The 27,046-nt window shown below is 38.9% G+C and overlaps 1 protein-coding gene across 1 annotated transcript; it reads left to right on the top strand.

The window, feature by feature from the left end:
• The first annotated feature begins 1,045 nt into the window (after window positions 1–1,045).
• CLUL1 (clusterin like 1) lies at window positions 1,046–26,673 on the top strand. Its single transcript, XM_068563612.1, has 7 exons — window positions 1,046–1,157; window positions 2,650–2,798; window positions 7,429–7,596; window positions 9,517–9,949; window positions 13,804–13,941; window positions 22,097–22,311; window positions 26,485–26,673. The coding sequence occupies exons 1-7, from the start codon at window positions 1,052–1,054 to the stop codon at window positions 26,671–26,673; spliced, it is 1,398 nt and encodes a 465-aa protein (XP_068419713.1). The 5' UTR covers window positions 1,046–1,051.
• The last annotated feature ends 373 nt before the right edge of the window (window positions 26,674–27,046 follow it).

Raw genomic sequence — 27,046 nt, 5'->3', positions numbered from 1 at the left:
TCTTTCTAAACCCTACCGCATTTTAAGCCATACTCTTAATCTCAAAATGTTAGGTTAATAGGATTAAGAACTGTGTCATGAAATAGAACAAGGCAAAATCCCTGACACAGACAAAAATTAAATCAGAGAAAAGTGAAGGTCCTTCCAGAAGCTGGTGGCAACCTCACTGGGGAGAGCCTGCAAAGTTGGTGGTAAATATGTTAAAACTTCATTTGGTAAATAGGGTCTTAATAGAAAGAGAACTAGTTCAAATGATAACCGTAGATATAAAATGTGATAGCTTTGTAACTGCTAGTATTTTTAAGAGATATTCCAAATGTTGATTAAATAATGGAGTTTTTGTTTTTTTTTTTTCAAAATAACAAATATACATAAAGCAGATAAATATCCCCTTTGGGAGGAATTAAGATAATCTATTTTATAGATATAACTTTATGAAAGCATACCTTTTTATTTGGAATGTTTGCAACTAATATTTATCAAATTAAATTTAAAAGGAAATTTATTATCTGAGAAGAAACAAATTTAGCTGTGCATGATTCATACATCCTGATGGACTTTATTAAGATGTATGAGAAAAATCTGAGGGGTTTTTGCTTCCATAAAAAAATAAGTAGTAAGCCATTTAGGTTAAAACTTACTTGTGGACTCTGAATTTTGAAAAAAAAAACAGTCCCTTTGACATATCTAATTATGTGTTTGGGGATGTTTACTGTTGACAAGGAAATAAAATGCGGTTTGGATTCTGTGGGGCCGTGAGCCATGCTATTGGTTGCCCTAAATTTCAAATGCTTCACATGATGACCTTATTTAACTGTCAGGAAGAATGTAAACAAAATAGGGACTTGGGTTGTCTTTTTAAAAAATTTAGTTAGATTTCAGGTTTCCTTATGTCTCAGCCATATCAGCATACATTGTCTAAAGTCATAAAGAAAAACTGACAGAAAAATGCTTTGGATCACCATGTGTTTTCAATTGATGCCAGTGGAAACTGACTTAACCTAAGGCATTTGATGCAGGTTTATTTTTCCTTTGCAGTCACAGCGGAAACATGAAGCTGCCACTCTTGGTGTTTATTGTGTATCTGCTGTGGTTGAAAGATTGTTACTGTGCACCTACTTGGAAGGACACAACTGCTATCCATGGAGACCTGAAGGGTAATGTTTGGTTTCTTTTTTTTTTTTTAAGAAAGTTTTTTTTTTAATTTTATTAATTAATTTATTTTATTTTTGGCTGTGTTGGGTCTTCGTTTCTGTGCGAGGGCTTTCTCTAGTTGCGGCAAGTGGGGGCCATTCTTCATCGCGGTGCGCAGGCCTCTCACTATCGTGGCCTCTCTTGTTGCAGAGCACAGGCTCCAGACGCGCAGGCTCAGTAATTGTGGCTCACAGGCCCAGTTGCTCCGCGGCATGTGGGATCCTCCCAGACCAGGGCTCGAACCCGTGTCCCATGCACTGGCAGGCAGACTCTCAACCACTGCGCCACCAGGGAAGCCCTGATTGGTTTCTTTATCTGCGCTGTGTCCCGTTTGCCTGTTTGCATGTCCTGCTGGCATTTACGGTGATTTACAGTTGAGAGATAACCGTATTCAGGATGCCCTCTAGTTTCACGGTGAGATGTTCTCCAGGCACTTAAGCCAAGTAGACAAGACGCCAAGCATCTGGATAAAAATAGAAAATTCCAAATGCGACTCTGAGAACGGTCCACATATCCAGATGTTTGCCATCACAGAGATAAAACTTGCCAACGTTTTGGGTTGCATTGCTTGGTCTCATCCAGATGTTTGGTGTCCTCTGAGCACAGTTTTAATGAACAGTGAAATTCTTTTCTAGCATTTGAAAAATTTAAACAATTAAAGTAATCCATGCAGTTATTCTTGAGACAGTGAAAGAATGGGTTATAATGACATTGAATCTGGTTGGTCTGTGCTCATTAACTTGTGGCCTTTGCTTGATGAGATATGCTTTGAGTACTTAACAGTTAGGAAAAGAAATTAGTTTAAACGTTTCTTTTTGGGGATCTGTAATTAAATTTGGAGGCCAGATAAAGCTCCTTTGGCGGCCACATTGGCTATTGTGAAGAGAGAATGACAAACCAGGAATTTCATACTCACTAAAGGCTTATTAAAGGGGTGTAAGAGATGTCCAGTAGGTTATTAAAGAATCTTGCATTATACAAGATGCTTTCTAGGTTTTATGCCTCCTGGGAAGGTAACTGAAGCTGAAAGAAAAGGAAATTGTTCACTCTGTTTAAGGTTCCCAGTTGGGCATTTAATATAAATTGTCTGTGAAGAAAATTCAATGTTTTCTTCTAATATAAACACACTTGAGTTTTAAGGGAAAGAAAAACAATTGGATAAATGAAAACAGGCCCCGAGGAAAATGATAAGAATAGGGTTAAATGAACTCTGACTTGGCTAGAAGTTCAGAAGTGAGGAACAGAAGGTATCACCCGGGTGGTAGCCGTGTCCATGTGGCAGCTGACAGCCCAAATCATTGTGATCTGCTTTCAAAGTTTGATGCTGTAAAAAAAAAAAACAATTAAGCCTCTGCTGGGGGAACATGAAAAGTTGGTGAACTCATTGTATTCTGATACATTGTAATCTGATCAGCTCTCAAAGGAAAAAACTACAACCACATTGTAATCTTTTAGGTTTTTCCAAGGCTGGGGAGATAGATATAGATGAAGAGGTGAAGAAGGCTTTGACTGGCATGAAGCAAATGAAAATCCTGATGGAAAGAAGAGAGGAGGAACATAGCAAACTAATGAGAACCCTGAAGAAATGCAAAGAAGAAAAGCAGGTACAGTCATTGAAAATCATACCTGTCCTTAACTATATCTGGACCATAAATAGTGCATGTCTGAGGGCACTGGAGGAATTACTCATTTACCCTAATCATAGATTTTTCTGGAGAGCAGCCCTTATTGGAGGAAGAGTTTGAAGAAAATTTCAAATTTCTTCAAAGAACATATTCCTTGTAGATTAGGCCTTCGAAGGACTCCAAACTCGGGAATTTGGGGGATTCGGCTCTGTTTGGGAAGTGCTGCTTTCTTTAAAATGCTTTATTGGTGCCTTTTGAGTTGGGATATTGTGTCAAACGTGTCTGGGAGTTTTTGGCTACATCAGTGGCCTCCAAAGTTTTTTTCTTTCCCATCCCTATTACCATATTTATTGTCAGCATCCACTCCTGAATATATGCATTTTAATTTATTTATTCAATTAGACACATGAATTGCTACCATTACTATCTCAAGGCACAGAATGCACTTAGGGATCATCATTAGCTTGGGTAGATGTAAGTCCATATTTCAAATAATCTAGATATTTTGAAAATTTTTTAGCTTATTGCCAAATCTGATTAGATCATCATATCTTTACTGACACAAGGCCAAAGAGCTCGTAATGAAAAAGTGGCAGCCCTGCCATTTGCTTCTTATCTACCTGAGCTTAAGTTATTCATATTTTTTAATCTGCTGGGGGTTTTTTCCAAGAAACTTTTAAAGCCTCCTGTTCATTTAGTGAGGGCTAGTTTAGTTAAAAGTAGTTAAAAAACAACATTTACCTGAGTCCTCTTAAATGGCAAGTCATTGCAATTGGCTCCAAGCGAACAGAGAGAGGCAACCAGTGTCTCTCCCGCAGGGTCTTCACGCACAGCTGGCCACACACAATGGCCTGACACAAGCACCAGTGCATGTGAAAGAGTACATCAGCCTCATCAATTTTTTTAATTCAAATACCTTTACTTAATAGTTGTTGTCCAAACTGTGTATCTTATCAATGGAGAATATACATTATATTCAAATGTCTATGGGCCATATTAAAAACTGTTCATATGTTACAGTATAAAGCTCAATACATTTCTAAATTATAGACATTGCATGGCTCATAGTTTAATATCATTAACCATTAACATGACACTCAGAACAGTTAAAAATTTTTTAAGTTTATTTTCCAACATACCTTTATAGAGGATATCAAAACTATAACAAAAATAATTTGGAAAATATTTTAAATTTTAAAATCGGGAGTAAATTACTTTTAAATTTTATTTTCATGAAAGCATTTTTAATTGTGGTAAAATATACATAACATAAAATTTGCCATCTTAACCACTTTTATGAGTACAGTTCAATAGTATTAAATACATTCACAGTACTTCCCTGGTGGTGCAGTGGTTAAGACTCATGCTCCCAATGCAGGGGTGCCGGGTTTGATCCCTGGCCAGGGAACTAGATCCCACATGCATGCTGCAATTAAGACTGGCTAGCTGCAACTAAGACCCGGCTCAACCAAATAAATAATTTTTTAAAAAGGCACTCACATTATTGGACAACCAATCTCCAGAATTCATCCCATTTTGCAAAACTGAAACTCTATACCCATTAAACAACTCCCCATTTCTCCTCCCCATAGTTGATTTTTAAATCTAAAAAACACAAATACAAGTTCTAATATCTCTTCTCTAGACCTTGATCTACACCTAGACCTGTAGACCTATAAAGTTGGGGGTCACCAAGCTCCGGAGCTGCTGGAATTCACGGTGGCCACTGGGTGTCCCCTGATCCATTGGAGCAGGGCTACATCACAGGCTGGGACCCCAAAGCTGTAGTCAGCCTGTCACCAGCTGGTTGATTTTGCAGCCATCCCTCTCCCTGCACCACACAGGGTCCCTGTTGAGGAAAGGAGATTGCTTGACCAGCAGCTAGAAGCCCTCCTCCCTTTTGGCAGAGATCAAAAGACCTTGAGGAAAAAAAAAAGACCTTGAGGAAATGAAAACCAGCTCTTCATGAGGAAAATGTGGAAGCCCCCCTAGCTGTGTTCTTCCCTGGTGGGCTTGTGAGTCTGGCCACCAGGAATAACCACACTAGATATCATTCACAGGCCCTTTAAAAAACACATTATCACCTGCAGTCCTTCCAACATCTGAGTAAACCATCACTTTCATTTTACAGCTAAGGAAACTGAGTTTCGAGATGTTAATTAATGTGTTGTGTTTTTTTTTTTTAATTTTTATTGGAGTATGGTTGCTTTACAATGTTGTAACCCTGTCATGACTGACCCAGGAGAAAGTCCGCTGGCGCTGTGCCTGTGGAAGACCCAGTGACTTTCTGTTTTTCTCCCTTTCCCGGGCCTCCTGGCAAGCCAAGGAGGGAGCACATACTATGGAAAGAGTGCTTGGTGTGGGTCAGGTTAGCAAGTGTTAGTTCCATTTCTGACCCTGAAGAATCCCAGGAGCTAGTAGAATTTTTATTATTTCTTAAGACCTACTTATTTTATTTTTTAAAAAATCATTGAATTATACTCTTAAGGTTTGGGTACTCATTTAAAAATTCATTTAAAAAAGGAAAAACCTGTTTAACCCTCTGTCTCCCTCCCTAAAATTATTTTCAATCTGAAATAAAGGATACTTCACACAAATTACAAATTGACAAATATGGGGTGGGTGCCCCCAAGTCTCCCAGAATAAAACACATCCCATCCTCAGGTGATCCAATGTAATCTCGATCTTCCTCATCAGCTTCTCCCTATTTATATTTAGTGGGAGCATCTGAAACTTGCTCTTACTAAAGTGGGAAACCCTACAGCAGCTTCAAGTGATTCCCCACGCCCCGCACCCCCATCCAGGTTTGTGTGGGACTTTGAACTGCAGGAAGAGAGTTCTAAGTATGGAATCTATCGCTGGGTGGGACATTTAGGGGGAAGCAGAAGGCATGGACAAGGCATTCCTAAACCAGAGACCTACTTCCTCCATGGCAACATTTCAGTACCAAAACTTGGACCATGTGATTTGGTCACTGGTTCTTGTTACGCTCTTGGAGGTGAGTGGAAGGAAATCAGATGATTACGGACTATGTGCCTTGCTGGCTCATCTCACTTAATATGCAACCTTCAGAGGTAGATCCTACAGTTATTCCTATTTGCTAAGAAAGAGACAGGGGCTCAGAGATGTTAAATAATTTGCCCAAGGGTCCACAGTGAGTGTAGTTTGTAATTGGAAATATTGGGATTTCGGTTTATAGTGACAATGGGCAGAATATTTAAAAGACTGATTGAGAAAATCTGGGCAGTACTGTTGCCTGTCCTGGTGAGGCAACCTTTCTTGAGAAGTTGTAGGATTCCAAAATTGTTCTGCAAAGCCCAAAGAGACAAGTTAAACCTGTCTGGATCACGAGGTGCATTTGGCAGACTGGAGCCCTGCCAGGTTTCTTATGTGGAACGTAGCAAATGACACCCGGCTTAGCCCCAGGATTCTGCCATGAGGGCAGCTGAAAAATATGAGCCCTGCAGAGGAGATGTGGGGGGATTGTCAGTGCCCAGGTGTTTCTTTGGACTTAATATGCCAGGAAAGGGTGATTTCTTTTTCTTTTACTGTAGGTAAAAGTGCATACTACATTGGTGTTAGAAACTGTGCTCCCTCATGTTTTTTTTCACTTAAGGGAGTCGCCATCTGCTCTGAGGCTTTCCCCTAAATCCCCTGAACTACTTCTCAGGCCTGGAGGGAGCCGGTCTGCAGAAGCCCACACTTGCAGGGAGGCGGGGGGTCTACGTGGGGCTGGCCTGGGGGGAGCTCTGGGGGCAGGGCTGACGTTCTCAGGGACATGTGTCGCTTCTGCTGGGCAGGACCTGGCCGAGTACAGCAGGCACCACAAGGGGGAGTGCTTGGAATATGGATGAGAAGAACGAAGCCCCTCAGAATACAGCATCTTTGCCATTAGAATGCAACTCACTACAAGAATTGTGATATACAGTACACAGGAATTTGATATACAAGATTTGATTTGATACACAAGAATTGTGCTTCCTTGCAGTGTTTAAGAACATACAAAAATTAAAAGCAGCATAAATGAAGGAAATAAATGTGTCAACTTTGTAAGCCTTAAAAACCCATCTTCCACATCCTCCAAGGACTAGAAGTGAAGAGAGACAAGTAAACAGATCAATTACAGTCATTCAGCAGAGTAGGGGCTGTGTCTTCATTGTTGCTTCACCCACAGGCAGCGAATGTCCATCCCATAGCAAGCACTCAATAAATAGCTGTTGACTGTATGAATGAGCAGGTGGATAAGAACTGCCCGGTCTTCAATAGCGATCAAGCAGTGCTCTTCTCTTAAGTTAACAGAAAGCTTCAGGGTAGATCTGTCAGACGCTAAGGGCTTGAAGAAGGAATGAGGTTTAGTATTTTTTGTTTCGTTTTTTTTTTAAATTTTTGGCCGCCCCGCAGGGCTTGTGGGATGTTAGTTCCCTGGCCAGGGATCGTGGAACCCGGGCCCTTGGAAGTGAGAGCGAGGAGTCCTAACCACTGGACCGCCAGGGAATTCCCAGAGGTTTAGTTTAGAATACGCACATTTTGTAAAGAGTGAAATCAACTAAGGTACAACACATAGAGTCATGAAATGGAAATAAGGTGTGTGTTTCTACTTTTTAATTAGGAGGCCCTGAAACTTATGGATGAAGTTCAAGAACATCTAGAAGAGGAAGAAAGGCTATGCCAGGTGTCTTTGACAGGTTCCTGGGATGAATGCAAATCTTGCCTGGAAAGTAACTGCATGAGATTTTATACAACCTGCCAAAACAGTTGGTCCTCTGTGAAAAACAAGGTAAGGGAAAAATAGAGCTCAAGGTTTCTAAGTTCTTAAGGTACGTGCTTCAGCTTACTTTTAAAAATTAACTTATGTTAATGTTTAGAATATATATGGATGATCTGATATTGGCCTTTTGCAACCCAGAATCTAGCATTCATGCTTATGTATGAATCACTTGTGGATATATAATTTTTAAGTTAGAACAGCCATCCAGGGCTTTTCCCTCCCTTTCAGGACACTGTGTGTATCTCTCAGAAATACCCTGACTCTTTCTGCCTTGTATTTGTTATTTATGAACATGTTCCCACTAGATTGTAAGCTCTTTGAGGGCAGGAACCATATCTTATCTGCCTTCATTTAAGCACTGTAGGCATTCAATAAGTGTTTGCTGAATTGCATTCTGAATAATAGTATTATAGTCTCTGATTTCAACCTGCTTTAATGTTTTCTCTGGAGGCCAAGCCTTTGAAGGCATCCTCTGCCTCCTGAGTCTCTCCTTCAATGGGTTTGCCCTCTTGTGGCAGCACACACATGCCCGTGCACACACGTGCCCACATTCACGTCCCCTTTACCCCAATCCATGCACGTCCTGTAGGACTGGCATGTTTTCTTTTTTGTCCCCTTTGGCTCTCTTCTGGGCAGAGGGAATCACAGAGGGTGGTGACCTGAATAGGATGAGCTCTGACCCATAAAAGGCTCCTCTTCTCTTGGCCTGAATTTCCCTTCCCCTTCAAGAAGTGGGCTGAGTATGCAACGCAGAGAAATTCCCCTCTCCATATCAGAGCATGCAGTAATCAGACTCTGCTGCTGGCTTGGCAGTGCCATCCCCAATTACAGAAGGAACAACCCCTAGGATAATTCATATGCCAAGTTAATTTGCCTCCACTGTTAATTGCATCTGCTCTATTTTTATAGCCACTCTCTAACATACCAGAGTATACTGGATTGAGCACTGGCTGGAAGTCAGGAGCTTTGGGGACCATTCCTATATGTGCCTTTTGTGTGACCTTATGACAATTTCTTGGTCTTTTAAAGTTTCGTTCTTGTGGCTGGGTTCAGGTAAACAGAAGCTGGCAGAGGGAGAGGCAGATGATCCACCCAGATTACTTTTTGAGAAAGGCATGAGTCCTCTAAGAATCCCTGGAGAATTCTCTGAACAGCCCTTGAGCGGGGGTGGGGAGTGCTCCCACAGTGATGTTCGATGGTTGCTACGTTCCAAAACATACAACAGGGTCATATCACTATCATACAAGGGCAACTATGTTCTGGCATGAACTTATGTGTCACATAGATGAAGTAGAACATGGTGTGACTGCTGGAAGATCTCCCCCTGAATAGGAAATTCTATAATTAGAGCTTCATTCCTTTGACTACAGCCAAGGAGGGCTTTGATCACTGGTAATATGTAACATCCGGAAGTAATCTATTTAGCTGTATGAAGCATCTATAGTTCAGTGTGAATGTATTGATCTTTTCCATGGACTAATTTATGAGATGAGAAAGAGGAGAGCATAAAGACACGAATGGCATGCCACTGAAGGAAAAAAAAAAAGAACTAAGGCACTGAGACAGAGGTGAAAGACAAGAGCCTTCTTCACAGTTTTCAGGCTGCACAGTCTAAAACCATGCATGCCAACCACCACCAGTACATCAGGACTGTGGCTTGTCAATAATATTGAAAACTTGGCCTTCTTAGGCCTTGGTAGGCAAACAGAAACCAGGAAGAATTTTAGACCCTATTTCCATAGTCAAAGTCAAAGCCAGGTACATGAATGTTAATAAATTATCTTAAAGTGGATCACCTTTTCCTAGTTTGCCCAGAACTGTTCTTGATTTGGAATGACTACTTGTAAGTTGACATTAAAATTCACAATAAAAAAATAGTCCAAAAGAAAATTAATTTATTTCATTTCTGTCCCCCATCCCACCCCACAGCTTGAACATTTTTTCAGGAAGATATATCAGTTTCTGTTTCCTTTCCATGAAGATAATGAAAAAGACCTTCCCATCGGTGAGAAGTTCGTTGAGGAAGATGCACAACTGACCCAGATAGAGAACATGTTCAGCCAACTGACTGTGGATGTGGGATTTCTCTATAACAGGAGTTTTGACGTCTTCAAACAGATGCAGCAAGAATTTGACCAGGCTTTTCAATCATATTTCATGTCAGATACAGCCTTCATGGAGCCTTACTTTTTTCCAGCTTTTTCCAAAGAGCCAGCAAAAAAAGCACATCCTGTGCAAAGCTGGGACATTCCCAGCTTCTTCCAGCTCTTTTGTAATTTCAGTCTCTCTATTTATCAAAGTGTCAGTGCAACAGTTACTGAGATGCTGAAGGCAATCGAGGATTTATCAAAACAAGACAAAGGCAAGTATTAAAAGATTATTTAGATATCTATGCTAAAGTTGAGTTTTATTTAACTTTGGAAATGGTAGCCATTTCTAAGTCATTGTACAATGTTTCTGAGAGTGATGGTTTATGGATAATCAAAGTCTCACAGCCTCTTAGAAAAAGCTTTGAGGTCTGCCAAACACTAGCCTTCTCCCGTCTTTGTTGAGAGCTCTGTGGGGCTGTTCTCTATTTCTAAAGCAAAATTTCAAAGCTGAGAAAGAAAATGCTGGTAAGGTGAGAACTTGAAAAAGACAGTTGCCTCCTTTATTAAAGCTCAGGCAGATGCTTGGCTCTACTCTGCTTGAACATCATGGGGTTTCTTTAAAATCAGTCCAGTCTCCTCAACTCCCAGTTTGGGAAGAAACCTTAGTGCCATGTAAAACCAGGTCACATTTAGTGCCTTCCATGACCTCCTCTGCATCGCTACTGTAATCCCTTAGATCACATCATGTATGCACAAAACCAGAGAAAATACTCAGAGACAAACCCAAGACTGTAGAAATTTCTGTAAATGATAATAATCGCCTTCTACCAATACCACTCACGCCCTCTGATATTCCATGTTGGAAAAAGCAATGCTGCTTTAAGTTGTAAGGCAGAAGGAGGTAACTTCTTTGGGCTTCTGTGGAGGGCCTGGGAGCCGGCATCTCAGAAATGAGAGTTGTCGTGTGGGCCACAGGTGGAATCTGTGTTTCCTTGGACTTATCTCTATGGAACATTACATCAAGGACAGGGATGCTCTTCTCTAACAAAAAATGAAACGGGCTCCTTCTAGAAATCCTGCCAGTTGTGACAACATGGATGAACCTGGAGGACATTATGCTGTGTGAAATAAGCCAGACACAGAAGGACAAATATTATATCCCACTTACATGAGAAATCTAAACTAGTCAGTTCCTTCCTTGCACCACCATCACCTCAGTGATAATCTGGAGATCCAGGGTCCCCTGCAAGTGCAGAAAGTAAAAACAAAAACAAAACAGCAAACAAAAAAAGCCTTTGTTACACCTTTATACTCTTCTCTCTCCAGTGTCCCTACCCTAACCAGACAGCAAGCTCAACAGAGGAGAGATTCTCTTCCCAGATGAGTGCATGAGGACAGTTTATCAAAAATAGGGCAGGCAGGGGCTGTGGGGTATTTGCGTGTGGTTTCCATCACTTTTCCGGGCTGGTGGTAGGTGAGGAATAAACCTATTGCCCCTAGAAAATCCACCTAATGAGAATAAACCTTTGCGTCTTGCGGTAGGCAGAATAATATAATAGCTTTCCAAAGATACCCAAATCCTAATCCCCAGAACCTGTGAAAATGTTAGGTTACACAGCAGGGGAAAGTAAGGTTGCAGATGGAATTGAGGTTGCTAACAGCTGACCTTAAAATAGGGAGAGTATTTGGGGTTGTCCAGGTGGCTCCAGTGAAATCACAAGGGCTCCTAAAAGTAGAAGAAGGAGGCAGAAAAGAATCAATAGAGACAGCCTTATGAGAGGAACTTGTCCCTACTTTGCCAGCTTTGAAGATAGACGAAGGGGAACAGGAGCCAAGGAGGGTGGTGGCCTCCAGACACTGGAAAGGCATGGAGATGGATTCTGCCCTAGAGCCTCCAGAAAAGAACAGCCCTGCCAACACCTTCATTTAGCCCGCTGAGACCCACTTCAGACTTCTGACCTATAGCACTGTAAAACAACCTATGTTGTTCAAACCACTAAACCTGTGGAATCTGTTACAATAGCAATAGGAAAGCTGCCTCCTGTCAATTACAGTGGTTAATATCTTCTGAGTGTAAACTATGTATCTGGCAGCCTTCACAGATAGGCTTTATTTGTCATGATCATCCTAAGAGCCAAAATTAGAAAAGTAGCTAAAATTGAATAATGAACACTGTTAAAAGGAAAAAGGTGATAAAAATATGAAATATCTTGTTTAATATATTTTTTAATTTTATCGAGTTTTGTTTCATTTTAGTCTCCATATGAAAGAATTTCTTTCCTACTTTGTTCTTTCTAGACTTCAGTTGCTGAATCTGTTGAAACAGAATAAGATAGGTTTTGCAATTGTCCTCACTTGGCTTACAAATCCCTGGAGAGAATAGATGAGATCCATTCAATAAAACTGTGGTGTAGTAGCTTCACACAGTGCTGGGTGCTGGGAGCTGGGAGATCTGGGTTTTAATCCTGCCCTGGAGAATTTTGCTGTCCTTAATTTTCCTAGGGGGTAAACAGGCAAGTTGGGAGGGTAGATGATTTACTAGAAGTAACTGCCTAGAAGGGTCCTCAGGCTCTGTTCTGGCATGGCCGAAGGTAGGCGACGGGCTACTCTCATGAGTATAGCATGGGGAATTGGTTCATATAGCCCTCAATTTGCCATCCTCGAATATACCAGGTATTCATCTAGATGCTGTGAATAAGCAATGATTATGACACAGATGACACAGCCTCTAACTTTTAGGAGTTTAGTCCAGAGAAAGGAAAACAGGTCAGTGAACAATTACACTACCATATCGTAAGTGAAATGACAGAGGAAGTTATGGAAGAATGACAAGATTAAAATGACAAGACCAAATTCCTTCTCTCAAAGGACTCAGAGTCTAATAGAGAAGATAAAATTAACAGCACATAATGCAGAGTTGCTCTACAGTAGAACTCACAGGGGTTCTCTGGGGCGAGAGGAAATGCCACTAAATCTATAGGGAATGGGAGAAAATGACTCCCATTCAACAAAGGGGATGGCTGCCTTACCCACCAGATGATCTAGCAAATGCCTCGTAGGTTTTTAAACAATAAACTTCACATTTTTTGTTTGTTGCTTTTGGCTGTGCCACGCGGCCTGCGGGATCCTAGTTCCCTGACCAGGGATCGAACCCCTGCCCCCCTGCTGTGGAAGCACAGAGTCTTAACCACTGGACCGCCAGGGAAGTCCCAGTAAACTTCACAATTTATCTCAAAATGTTTCATTTTTTAACATCAAGGATTTAATATAACAGAATATCATCAGGTTAAAAATTAATAACAAATTTTTCCTAATGTGAAACACTCAGTTGGGAACTGTCAATTTGCTGTTGGACGACTTCTTTTTATATCATCGTTTTTATATGGATGGTTAATTATTCCAGGAAAAAAAAAGTTTCTTAAAAGTTGATCTGCTTTAGATGTTTTCCTAAATCTTTGACCTACTGTTTATAACATTATATATGTGAAACACAAAAAAGAATAGTAATAAATACCTACCACCCAGTTTAAGAAACAGACATTTCCAATATCTTTGGAACTCCAATACACGTTCAAATTACAGCTTGAAAAAATTAAAATAATTACTAGAAAAAATTTTAATAGAAGCCCAAAGAGAAAAGTGGCTTACAATTCCCTATCTAGTTAACCCCAATGATATCAGAAATAATAATGATAAAAATGACACACTAAATTTAAAATAATTTAAATATACAGAGGAACAAAAGAAATGAAAGCTGCCCTCTCCCACCCCATCAAGTCTCTCTTCCAATAGAGTTACTATGAATAATTCCTCATGATTCCTTCCTGAAAATAAAATTATATGCATTAACCTCTGTGCGAGGAGTGGGGTTTGGGGGAAGCAAGTAGTAATAATAGTAATGATGAGTAATAATGACAGTAATGAGACTGCTGGATTAAAGGATACATGCACTTTTTAATAGATGCCAAATTGTCCTTGCAACTGGTTGCACCAGTATGCACTCCTACGATTGAATACAGAACAAAGATTTTGCAAGTGCTGGTTAGAAAGAGAAATGACATTCTATCCATGCCTTTAAAGTTCAAACTGTCTAACGACACTGATGTGAAAATGCTGTTACTTGCAGACTCCGCCCACGGCGGCCTGAGTAGGACGGCATTGCCTGTGCGGGGCCGAGGGCTGCGCGGAGAACTTCGCCAGAACTCGTCGGAATGTTTCCAATTTCACGCAAGATGCCAAAAATGTCAGGATTACCTACGGGAAGGTAAATGATTATTATGTTCTCAGGGTTTCGATTGTATTCTGGTCAGAGGTCACAAATCTCACTTTTACAGGCATCGTGGATTCATTTGCTTCCCTTCAAGCTCTTTTTGGCGTGTTCATTGCCATCCTGGGGTGCTCAGGGCAGGTTTATAAATGTTTATTATTCAAAGGTAGGTCAACTTACTTTTCCCCTTTTAAAAATTCCCTCATTATTCCCGTGAAAAATTTGTATGGTTAAAGACCAAACGAACACTCTTGTGTGCAAAAGAGAACTCTGAGCAAATTAGGGCAACTTCTTCCTTCTTACTGCAGAGAAAGGGAACCACCAATGAAGAAATCTTCAAAATGTGTAAGCAGATTTTTAGCCAAGTAAGTTTTTTTTCAAGTGGCATTAATTCTTTCCAGATGGTGGGTTAATTACTAATTAGTATTTAAATACAGATAGTAACTTCTCCTCACAAGCCCTGAGCAGCGCATTTCGCCTCTTCCCAGATCTGACCAAGAGCGGCTTTCATTCCTTCCCCAGGTGAAAAATTCTCTCCACCGGCCCTTCCCCCTTTCCTCCGACCCTCATGTCCCTTCCCCTCCCCAGCTGAAGTCACTTCCCAACCGCTAGGGTGTGAACGCAAATTTTTTTTGCAAAATCCAAGAAGAGCTTTTGATACCTGTGCTTCTGCTTTTTACCTTGCCAAAGCCCTAAGGGAAGGAAATTCTAAAACATGTGGCTAAGATTTGGAGCAAGAGATTGAATATAAACTGGACCTTTTTATTAGAGCAGATGTGAGGGTCTTATTTCTTCAGAATTGCTCCCTGGGTGACTTTCTGCACCTCTGTTTCATCATTTGGAAAATGAAATTAATATACACCTTCACACAGGTGTTTTGAGGATTAAATAAAATGTCTGAAGTACTCATGATTCTTATTATTCAAGTGTTTGTTTTTCAAGTCTCAGTTACAAGGTTGCATACAGACAACAGAAGTTTTTACAAGAGAAAAATATACACTAATATACTGACCTCTTACAAAAATAGTCCCACTCAAACATGCCACCTATGTATCATTAACTTCCTTTAACTTCCAGTTAAAAGCTTTGAAGAATAATCTCTCCCTGATTGTCATAAGATAATAGAGAAGATGGGGGGGGGAGGTGATTGGAAGAAGGTGATTGAAAGGTACAAACTTCATTTACGAGATAAATAAGTACTAGGGCTGTAATGTACAACATGATGACTATAGCGAAAGCTGCTGTGTGATATATAGAAAGGTTGTTAAGAGAGTAGATCGTTAAGAGTTCTCATCACAAGGAGAATGTTTTTTTCTTTTTATTGTATCTGTATGAGATGATGGATGTTAACTAAACCCACAACAGCAATCAATTCAGAATATATTGTGAATATGTAAGCCAAACCATCATGTTGTATACCTAAAACTTATACAGTGATGTATGTCAATTATTTCTCAACAAAACTGGAAAAAGAAAGACAATATATAAGAAATCAGATAATACAGTATAAACACATCAGATAATCAGTATACATCAAGTCACACAGTATACATGCAGTATAAATTGATTGCTGCAAAGGTAAAACAGAGGAAAGGCTGTCCTAATGTGCTCCCATACAATATTTTTTTTTTTTTTTTTTTTTTGGCTGCTTTGAGGCTTCGTTGCTGCACGCGGGCTTTCTCTAGTTGCGGTGAGCGGGGGCTACTCTTCGTTGCCGTGCGTGGGCTTCTCATTGCTGTGGCTTCTCTTGTTGCAGAGCACGGGCTCTAGGCGCATGGGCTTCAGTAGTTGTGCCTCGTGGGCTCTAGAGCACAGGCTTAGGAGTTGTGGCACATGGGCTTAGTTGCTCCGCGACACGTGGGATCTTCCCGGCCCAGGGCTCGAACCCGTGTCCCCTGCATTGGCAGGCGGATTCTTAACCACTGCGCCACCAGGAAAGCCCTCCCATACAATCTAAACTTTTATATTTTATGATAAATGTATATAGAATAAAATAATAAAAACACATGTGCCTAATACTAGATGAAGAAATAAAACATTACCGAAATAGATGAAGCCCCCGCTGTGCCCCTTCCACATCACATCCTCTTTATCCCCTTATAAGGAAAGCGTTTTGGGTTTTTTTTTCCTTCCAGTTTTATTGAGATATAATTGACATACAGCACTTATAAATTTAATGATTTGACATCGTGAAATGATTAACACAGTAAGTTTAGTAAACATTCATCATCTCATGTAGTTAAAAAATTTTTTAGAAAGAAGAATATTTTTCCTTCTGATGAGAACTCTTAGGATTTACTCTGTTAACAATTTTCATATATAACATACACCAATGTTAATTATATTAATCATGTTGTATATTACATCCCTAGTACTAATTTATCTTATAACTTGAAGTTTGTAACTTTTAACCACCTTTGTCACCATCACTGACTATATTCCCCACACAGTAGGAAACTTCTGTTTTGAATTTGGTGCTTATTATTTCCTTGTATTTCTTTTTTAAAAATTTATTTTATTGAAATATAGTTGATTTACAATGTGTTAATTTCTACTGTACAGCAAAGTGATTCAGTTATACATATATATATACATTCTTTTTTCATATTCTCTTCCATTATAGTTTATCACAGGATATTGAATATAGTTCCCTGTGCTATACAGTAGGACCTTGTTGTTTTCCTTGTGTTTCTTTATACTTTTATCATACGCGTTTATATATAGCACACATACACACATATACCATACATAGCAATGTTTTACATGTTTTTAGTTTTTATATTGTCAAAGTATAACTTTTAAGCTTAAAAATATGACTCATACAAGTACAAAATGAGCATGTTAAGATTGATTTATTCCATTAATAAGGGAACGAGCAGAGTGATTAAGCTGGTTTAAAGGAGTACAGGAGAGACTGAAGTATTTACTGTCAAGGATAGACAGAATGTGGAAGTAAGATTGCAAAGTTAGATATAAAACTAGTTAATGTACTGAAGCGCAATAAAACTGTAACTTTTGCAGTTATGATTTCTATCAGACCAAAATAATTTATGTCTCTACTGGACAAAAATTATTTGCAACTTTTCAATCTGTAATTTACATCTAATTTCGTGGAGTCTGGCCCGAATCAGCAGTGAATAGTAAATCCAACAAAGGATCATTTCCCTAGAGAATTAAGTAATCTTTGGGTGGACCTCTTAGACAATACTTTATGTGACATTGAAAGGACACACAGCCTTTCTTCTGCATTGTTTCCAAGTTTTGGATAATATTTCTTAATAGTATAAATGTTATCGCTTATGTATTCTTTTGCACCTTGGTGTTTCACTCAGTACAGTTTGGGAGATTTAGTCATGTGAATGCGTGTGGTTCTAATTTCACAAATTCATTGTTGTATGTTAGTCTGTGTAAGCACATTACAATTTATTTATCCATTCTCCTGCTGAAGCACATTTAAGTTGCTTCCAGTGTTTTACAAACAACTCTTGTATGTTTTGTCAAACAATGATTTTGCCTCTTTTATCGACATTTGACTCATTCTTTGTTCTAAGACTAAGCATACAGCTGTAATTATAATCTTATATTTGAAAAATATAAGATAAATGAAATATGTTCCAAAACATTATAAATCATTTTTTTTCATTATTTACCATACATTTTTGGTCCCAATTTTAAATGGACTCACTGTAAGTAACTCTTTTCCCATACCAGTTACTGGTACTAGATGTATACACCTAAATTCAAAATAGTAGTTTCAAGATAAAGGAGTTTGATGTGGAATGGTCACGGTGGGGGTTCATCTGTTTGGGTTATATTTTATTTCTTAATATAGGAGGTAGGCACATGGAATTTATACCAAGGAATGTCTGTCTCCAGCCCAGTTTCTGTTACATGAGACCATATAATTATCAATTAAACTGGATCTCTTTTGAAAGTGATGTAGGCAATATTAATAATTGCTTGACAACCACAGGTATAAACTGGAAACTCTCATAGGCAGAAGGTGATACATGCACACTAGATTAAAGACAAAACGGCCACAATATTTTGCAGTTCCTCCCATCAAAAGCTGGAGTCTGTTTTTTCAACCTGAGAATCTGGGCTCAGCTGTGGGTCTGTCCTTAAGCAACAAGATATTGGCAAATGTGAGTGGCTTGAAATGTGCTTGTGAATTAAAGTTGTCCTCTCTTGCTACTGGAAGCCTATCCACCACTGCGTGATCAAGCCCAGGCTAGCCTTCTGGAAGATGAGAGGTCCCAGCCATGCCAGCTGAGACCCTCAAAATGTGAGAGTCTAGACCATCCAGCCCCAGCTGAGCCAGCTCAGACATAAGAATAGTCCAACCAACCCACAAAAACATGAGAAATAATAAATTTTTGTTTGTTGTGCAACAAAAGCTAATGGATGCATATTGTCACATTTCATAAGAGACACCTGCTAAATGTGGGTTTTCTTTGTTCCTTTTCTTGAAACACTCATTCTCATGTCTATATGGTGACTAAAAAAATGCCTTAAGGTACTGTGGGTCCCAAAGATCATGTGAGTGTATTTTTTTAAGTAACAGCATTAAGATATAGTTCATATACCATAAAGTATACAATTCAGTGTTTTTTAGTATACTCACAAAGTTGTATAACCATCATCACTATCTAATTCCAGAACATTTTCACTCCAAAAAGCAACTCCATATTCATTGGCTGTCATTTCCCATTCCCTGCCCCTTTCGCCTACCCAGCCCCTGGCAACCATTAATCTGCTTTCTGTCTCTGAATTTGCCTATTCAGGGCATGTCATATAAATGAAATCATACAATATGTGGTCTTTTGTGACTGACTTCTTTAACTTGGCATAATTTTTTCAAGGTTTATCCATACTGTAGCATCTCTCAGAACTTCATTCCTTTATATGGCTGCTTAATATTCCATTATATGGATATACCACATTCTGTTTATTCGTTCATTAGCTGATGGACATTTGGTTTGTTTCTACTTTTTGGCTATTGTGAGTAATGTTGCTATGAACATTTGTGTACAAGATTTTGTTTGGACATGTGTTTTCAATTTTCTTGGGTATATACCATGAAATATATATGGGTCATATGGTAACTCTATGTTTAACATTTTGAGGAACTACTAAACTCTCTTCCAAAGTGGATGTACCATTTGCATTCCCACAGAAATGTATGAGGTTTCTAATTTCTCCACATCCTTGTCAACACTTGTTACTGCCCATCGTTTTTATTTTAGCCAACCTAGTGGGTGTGAAGTGGTATCTCACTGTGATTTTGTCTTGTATTTCTCTAATCACTAATAATATCAAGCATCTTTTCATGTTTTTATTGGCCATTTGCATGTCTTCTTTGGAGAAATGTCTATTCAAATTCTTTGCCCATATTTTAATTTTGTTATTTGTCTTTTTATTGTTGAGTTGTAAGAGTTTTGTTTTTACATATTCTAGATACTGAATGCTCATCAGATATATTATTTGAAAATATTTTCTCCCATTCTATGTGCTGTCTTTTCACTTTCTTGATGATGTCCTTTGAAGCATGGAAGTTTATTTTGATGAAGTCTACTTTATTTCTTCTTTTCTTTTTTTATTTTGGTATCATATCTAAGAAACCATTGCCCAATCCAAGGTCACACAGGTTTATGCTTACGCGTTCTTCTAAGAGTTTTATATATTTAGTTCTTGCATTTAAGTCTGTGATGCATTTCAAGTTAATTTTTGTATATGGTATGAGGTAGGGATCCAGCTTCTTTCTTTTGCAATTGGATATCCAGTTGTCTCAGTTTCACTTGTTGAAAAACTCTATTCTTTCCCCTGTAGAATTGTCTTGGGACTCTTGTTGAAAATCCATGGACAGCAAAAGTAAGGGCTTATTTCTGGACTCCCAATTCTCTTCCATTTATCCATATATCTATCCTATGCCAATTCCATACTCTTGATTATTGTACTTTGTAGTAAGTTTTGAAATTGGGAAGTGTGAGTGCTCCAATGTTGTTCTTTGTTTTCAAGATTGTTTTGGCTATTATGGATCCTTTGCATTTCCATGTCAGTTTTGGGATCAGCTTGTCAGTTTCTACAAAAAGGGCAGTTAAGATTTTGATAGGGATTGCATTAAATCTATAGGTCAGTTTGTGGAGTATGGCTCTCTTGACAATATTAAGTCTTCCCATTCATGAAAATAGATGTTTTTCCATTTATTTAAGCCATCTTTAATTTTTTTCACAGTGTGTTTTAGTTTTCAATACAAGTCTTACAGTTCTTTTAAAAAATTTGTTCATAAGCATATGGTTCTTTTTATGCTATTGTGAGTGGAATTTTCTTAATTTCATTTTTGGTTTGTTCATTGTTAGTGTATAGAAATACAACTGATACGTGTATATTGATCTTGTGTTCTGCAACCTTGCTGATTTATTACTTTTTTAAAAATAAATTTATTTATTTATTTATTTATTTTTGGCTGCATTGGGTCTTCGTTGCTGCAGGCGGGCTTTCTCTAGTTGTGGTGAGCGGGGCTACTCTTCGTTGAGGTGCGCAGGCTTCTCATTCTGGTGGCTTCTCTTGTTGCAGAGCACAGGCTTTAGGGCACATGGGCGTCAGTAGTTGTGGCATACGGGCTTAGTTGCTCCACGGCATGTGGGACCTTCCCGGACCAGGGCTCGAACCCGTGTCTCCTGCACTGGCAGGCAGATTCTTAACCACTGCACCACCAGGGAAGCCCTGATTTATTACCTTTAATAGTTTTTTTTGTGTGTTTGTGTGTGTGTGTGTGTGTGTGTATGTATTCCTTAGGATTTTTTGTATACAAGACTATGTCGTCTATGAATAGAGATAGTTTTACTTTTTCCTTTCTCATGTGATTGTGTTTTGCACAAAGTTTCACCTTTAATTGAGGGAAATCTTTTTCCACTCTCTAAAAGAGTAAATGAGTGTCCCTTGTAGAATTCTCCTTGCCTAAGATCATGAGGGAAGTCACCACCTTCTTACCCCATAATTTAAAGAAAACCAAAACTACACCACTATTCTAAAAGTTAACAACTCTAAACTTGCAAATGAAGACATTTTTAAAGAATACCTGGATCTCCTTTCAAATGTATACTGTATCTTGTTAACTGTGACTCTCTTTGTTTTTCAAAATATTTTCTTGAATTACTTTTCAAATGTACACTATTGCAAATTTTTTTACCTGCCAGTACAAAGGTCTCTCTCTCCTGAAGATCCCAACACAATTTTTGGAAAAGTGTGAAGGCTGGAGGATCTTGCATTATATCTACATCTCTAAAAGAAACAATAAACTGATTTTTAAGACCTGAGATGAGGTAGTCACCTAGCTTCTGGTTGGTGGATTCTCCCCCACCCCTATCTTCGTGAAGGCATGGTTTCTTAGTAAACAGTGGAAGACATAGTCGAAAGAGCCTGTGATCTCTTTCTACAATAACAATCTCTTATGATCCCAGATGCCCTAACACATAGACACTTCTGTAGTCTGCAGATAAATAATCTTTACACAGTATCAAGATGCTCATCAGCGCAGCTCTGTAAATTCCTTTAACCCTGTTTCAGATCAGAAGGGCTGCTGTGCAATAATAACACAGAGCTGCAGAATCTTAGTGACTTGTAAACACAAAGGTTTCTTTCTCTCTCTATGTCTTGTCAATTACAGCTTGCATGGGAGCTCTGCTGCACATCTCCTCACTCAGGATGATGGAGCCTCCACCATATGGAGCAAAACTAGTTCCACTGTCAGGGGAGGGAGGGTGATAAATCCTAAACCATTCTTAAAGGATTCCTCCAGCAGTAAGACATGTCACTTTGAATATGGCCATGCTCAACTTCCAGGTGGCAGAAAAGTGCAATCTCCCATGTGTCCTGATCAGAGTATAAGTGAGCAGCCCTAATGACCTTCAGAGACACTATGGAAAGGAAGACAAGGAAAAGGAACATTTTAAATCTTCAGTGTGTGCTGGCCCTGTAAGCAGGCATTTTGCAGTGTTATTTCATTCATGCCCATTGTACCTGGCTGAAAACTCACTCAAGGTCAAAAGGCTGGAAGTAGAAAGCTTAAGGGCTGGGACTTAAATCCACAACACCCAACTCCAAGTCCCACATACCTTTTTCTTTACCATGTTACTTTCTTCTTTGCTAGACTGTCCTGATGTTCCTAAACTATACACAAAAGTAGATGAGGCCCTTGAGTTGGTCAACATATCCAATCAGCAGTATGCCCAGGTTCTCCTGATGACCCAGCATCACTTGGAGGACACCACATATCTGATGGAGAAGATGAGAGAGCAGTTTGGCTGGGTGACAGAACTGGCAAACCAGACCCTAGGAACCGAGAACATCTTCAATTTCATAAAGGTAATGCAGAGACTCAAGAGCAGATATGGAGACTGAGTGTGCATACATTGATTTTTCTGTTAATTTACTTATTAATTACATCTGAATTTGAAAACAGGCTCTAGAAGGATATTCATACTTCCATTGTGATTGTACTCAGGCTGATTTGTGCATGGTCTTTAGAAAACAAGAAACTCTATAAAGAAAACCAATTTAAAACACAAAATACTTTCTAATCCAGAGGTGGCTAATTCTGCTTAGAGCTATAGGGCTGATACAAGTAACCGTGAAGAAACCTGGACAATGTCGTTTTTAAGGGAGCAGACTTTCAGGTAAAGCAACTTGAGATCAAAAGCTGACTCTGAAACTTACCAGCTGAATAAGTTTGGGAAAGTTCCGTAATCTTTCTAGGCCTCAGTTTTCCCATCTGGAAAATGGGAATAATAATAGCTACATTAAAATGGATATCTGTAAAACAATGAGTATAAGTTCCTTATCCAAAACAAGAGCTCTGTAAATTAGAGCTCTCATTAGCTTTTGACACAACAAGCTACTGACTTAACCTTGAAAATTAAGCACAGTTATATATTAATATTCACATATAAACATTGCCATCTTAAGTTGCACTTATACCATGTCTCCCACTTGCAGTCAATAACTCCTGTTGCATAACATAAAATAGTGATTGAATTTCTTCCCTGATGCACCCCTTCCACACACCATATTACATTAATATACGATGCACAAGGCAAGTGATTTCTGATGAGGTTGGTATTGGTGGGCTCCTAAAAAGACCCAGATACAAAAATCACCGGCAGAGCAATTGAAGGTGCAATATTTTGTGTAGCATGTAATGTTAACAGTCCCCTGGGATCCCTTTACCAACTCCAGCTGGTGCTGCTGCTAACTGCTCACCCCTGAAACCTTCTCCAAAGGGTTGTCCTTGGGGCCACTTATGCTCCAGAGCTCCCTGCAGGATCAGGCTGAGGCTGGAGGTCACCTGAAGGCCACCTCCCAGATTAGCTTCTCCCTCTTCTCTATCTTGCTTGCCTCATCCCCCTAAAAGTTTTACTGAAAGCACCCTTAACAAATAACTGTGTCAGAATCTCAGGCTCTGCTTCTAGGCAATCTGACCTAAGACATTCTGTATCCTAGTGATTCACTCTCTTTCAAGGTACAAGGTTGTGGTTTGAGAAATAAGTTTAGAGAGTCACAACCAGCACATTAAACAAACAAACAAACAAAAGCAGAATAGGACACACTAGAAGAAAAAATATTAGAGTGCATTGCATTTAATAAGTCAGATGCGTATGTCATGGAACTTTCATTTCCATGATGTGTGTTTATATATGTGTATAACTTATATGTAAGATGTGTTTTTTTTTTCTTTTTCTATTTGAGTATAGTCGATTTACAATGTTGCATTAGTTTCAGGTGTACAGCAAAGTTATTCAGTTATACATATGTCAATATATTCTTTTATATATACATTCTTTTTCAGATTCTTTTCCATTGTAGGTTATTACAAGATATTGAATGTAGTTCCCTGTGCTATACACTAGGTCCTTGTTGTTTATCTATTTTATATATAGTGGTATGTATCTGTTAATCCCAAACTCCTAATTTATCCCTCCGCCTCCTTTCCCCTTTGGTAACCATAAGTTTGTTTTCTAAGACATGTGTGTTTTTGAGTCATGATGACAAATGTGTTTATAACTGTAGACCATAGTCAAAAGGTTTTGAAAGCCACTATCAATTCCTGCTGACTGTCTATTACTTCATTAGATAGATCATTCCCTAGGAGAGTAAAATAATGTGATATATTTGATCATTCTCACAAATATAGACTTTTAGTTTAAAGAGGAAAAATTCTTGTAAGGAATGAGGGAAAGAATAAAATTTTAAGAAAAATTTTAGCAGTGCTTTAAATCTTTAGAAAAGTAGAGCCCATATTTAACGGTTTTTGTTGTCATCAGGATTTCCATTCTATGCTTCAATTTGCTTCCATTCTAGTGGCTCTGAGTAACATTAAGTGATTTAACTAAAATTTTTGATATTGATAACAAAGACACTTCTATACAAAAAACTCCATAGAAAATAAAATTATGGTTTTCAATGATACATTTTTCGAATAATAATCACCACTAAAGAGCACTCAATATTTGTCTGGCAATGTTCTAAGAACTTTTCCCGTGTATTAGATCATTTAATACTCTGTGTTCCTATAAGGTGAGTATGATTGTTTTACAAATTTTTCAGATGAGGTACAGAGAAGTTAAACAACTTGTCTGAGGTCTCACAGCTAGTAAATGGTAGAACTGAGATTCAAGGCCAAACAGCTTTTCTTCAGAATCCTTGGACTTAACCACTTTGCTGAACCGCTTGTAAAACTTATTTTTCTTTAAACAGCTCTTAGTTCATCATGTAATGGAAAGTGCAAATTTATAAAACAGCACATACTGAAGAGGGATCTTTTGTAAAAAAATATACAAATTCCAGCAGGTGAAAAAAGTTATGCTTTTTAGGTTGTAGTTACATGTTAGCGTTATAATTGTTTATTGAACTAGACGTAAACGCTTTATGCAGTTTTTATGTGTGTTATATGTATCAAAATGAAAAGGGGGAAATTTATGTTAGCTTTATAAACTGGAATTAAGAAATCACCAGGGCTTCCCTGGTGGCGCAGTGGTTGAGAATCTGCTTGCTAATGCAGAGGACACGGGTTCGAGCCCTGGTCTGGGAAGATCCCACATGCCGCGGAGCAACTAGGCCCGTGAGCCACAACTACTGAACCTGTGCGTCTGGAGCCTGTGCTCCACAACAAGAGAGGCCACGACAGTGAGAGGCCCGCACACCGCGATGAAGAGTGGCCCCTGCTTGCCGCAACTAGAGAAAGCCCTCGCACAGAAACGAAGCCCCAACACAGCCAAAAAGAAAGAAAGGAAGAAAGGAAGAAAGGAGGAAAGGAAGAAAGAAAGAAAGAAAGAAAGAAAGGAAGAAAGAAAGAAAGGAAGGAAGAAAGAAAGGAAGAAAGAAAGAGAGAGAAAGGAAAGAAAGAAAGAAAGAAAGAAAGAAAAGAAGTCACCAGTGTTAATTTGGCTCCTTAATATTCTGCTTTAGTTTTTCTGATAGGGAAATTTATTTGAACACATTTTCAAAATAGTTCTTTTTTTATATAAATTTATTTATTTTATTTTTGGCTGTATTGGTTCTTTGTTGCTGTGCACGGGCTTTCTCTAATTGTGGCGAGCAGGGGCTGCTCTTTGTTGCGGTGCGCGGGCTTCTCATTGCAGTGGCTTCTCTTGTTGCGGAGCACAGGCTCTAGGTGCACGGGCTTCAGTAGTTGTGGCACATGGGCTCAGTAGTTGTGGCTCACGGGCTCCAGAGCGCAGGTTCAGTAGTTGTGGCACACGGGCTTAGATGCTCCGCGGCATGTGGGATCTTCCCGGACCAGGGCTCAAACCCGTGTCCCCTGCATTGGCAGGCAGATTCTTAACCACTGTGCCACCAAGGAAGCCCCAAAATAGTTCTCTTAAGGTTACATCAAGTTGCATGTCATTACAGTTTCATTTAAATTATTAAAATCAAAGTATATGCCCTTGAGAACTCATTAAGAAAGTAAACGACATGCATTTCAGATGACTGGTTCTTACAAAAATCACACATACAACCATAAATTGTAAATTTCCTGTGGAAACTCAGTACAAAACTTGGTACATCACATTAATATTTGTGACACAGACAGTAGCGCTCACCAAATCTTCCATCCGCTCACTCACACTTTCTTGCTCCTCTTGCAGTTAAGTGGTGCCATGTGTTAAGTTCTGGCCAATGAAATGGGAACAAAAATGAAAAGCGTTATTTCTAGACTGAGATAGAGAAGAGCCTGTGTGTGATTATCCATTCTCTTTCTCTGCTGAGGATGTAAATAAAGCCATGCGTTATTACATGTGCTACAGCACATGTGAGATGATGTTCCTTTCTCAGCCAGGGTCCTGAGCATCTAGGTGGTTCAGAGCCCTTGTAATGGGCATGTAACATGAGTGAAGAGTAAATTATAAGAAGCCACTGGAACACTGGGGCTAATTTGTTACCTCAGCACAACTTAGCCTATCCTGACTAATGTGGTATTAAATTAATGCTGAATGTGTGCTGGAATTTAGTAATCTTTTGTTGTATAATCCTTCTTCTTAGGTAGTTCCAGGTATTCATGAAGGAAATTTTTCCAAACGAGATGTAACGATGACAGACGTAAGCATTCTGCCTTCCCCTAATTTCACACTCACCATCCCTCATGAAGAAAGTGCTGAGAGTTCTAACTTCATTAGCTACATGCTGGCCAAAGCTGTACAGCATTTTAAGGAACATTTTAAATCTTGGTAAGCAGAGTGCTTGATTAGGAATGTTTGTCAACAGGAATAGATGATTCATAAAAGGGAAAAATGACAAAACTAGTTTTAAAATACCTTGAAAATATATTCAACCTCATTAATAATCAAAGACATGAAAACTAAGACAAGATAGCAATTTTTGCCTATTAAATTTGCAAATTAAAAAAACCCTGATAGGATGTGATGAAATGAGAATTCCCATATGTTATTGCCGGGAACGTAAACTGTTTTTGCCTTTTTGAAAAGCTATTCAATTATACATATCAAGAGTCATAAAGTTTCTTTTTGATACATTCATTCCACTTCTGGAATCAATCAGAAGGAATAAATCTAAATTTGAATAAAAGTTCCTACCCCAAGATCTA

Source organism: Eschrichtius robustus, chromosome 14, assembly GCF_028021215.1.
Source record: "Eschrichtius robustus isolate mEscRob2 chromosome 14, mEscRob2.pri, whole genome shotgun sequence".
NCBI classification, from domain to species: Eukaryota; Metazoa; Chordata; class Mammalia; order Artiodactyla; family Eschrichtiidae; genus Eschrichtius; species Eschrichtius robustus.
Note: the sequence above shows the minus strand (reverse complement) of the source record. Positions and strands in the feature narration are given on the sequence as shown.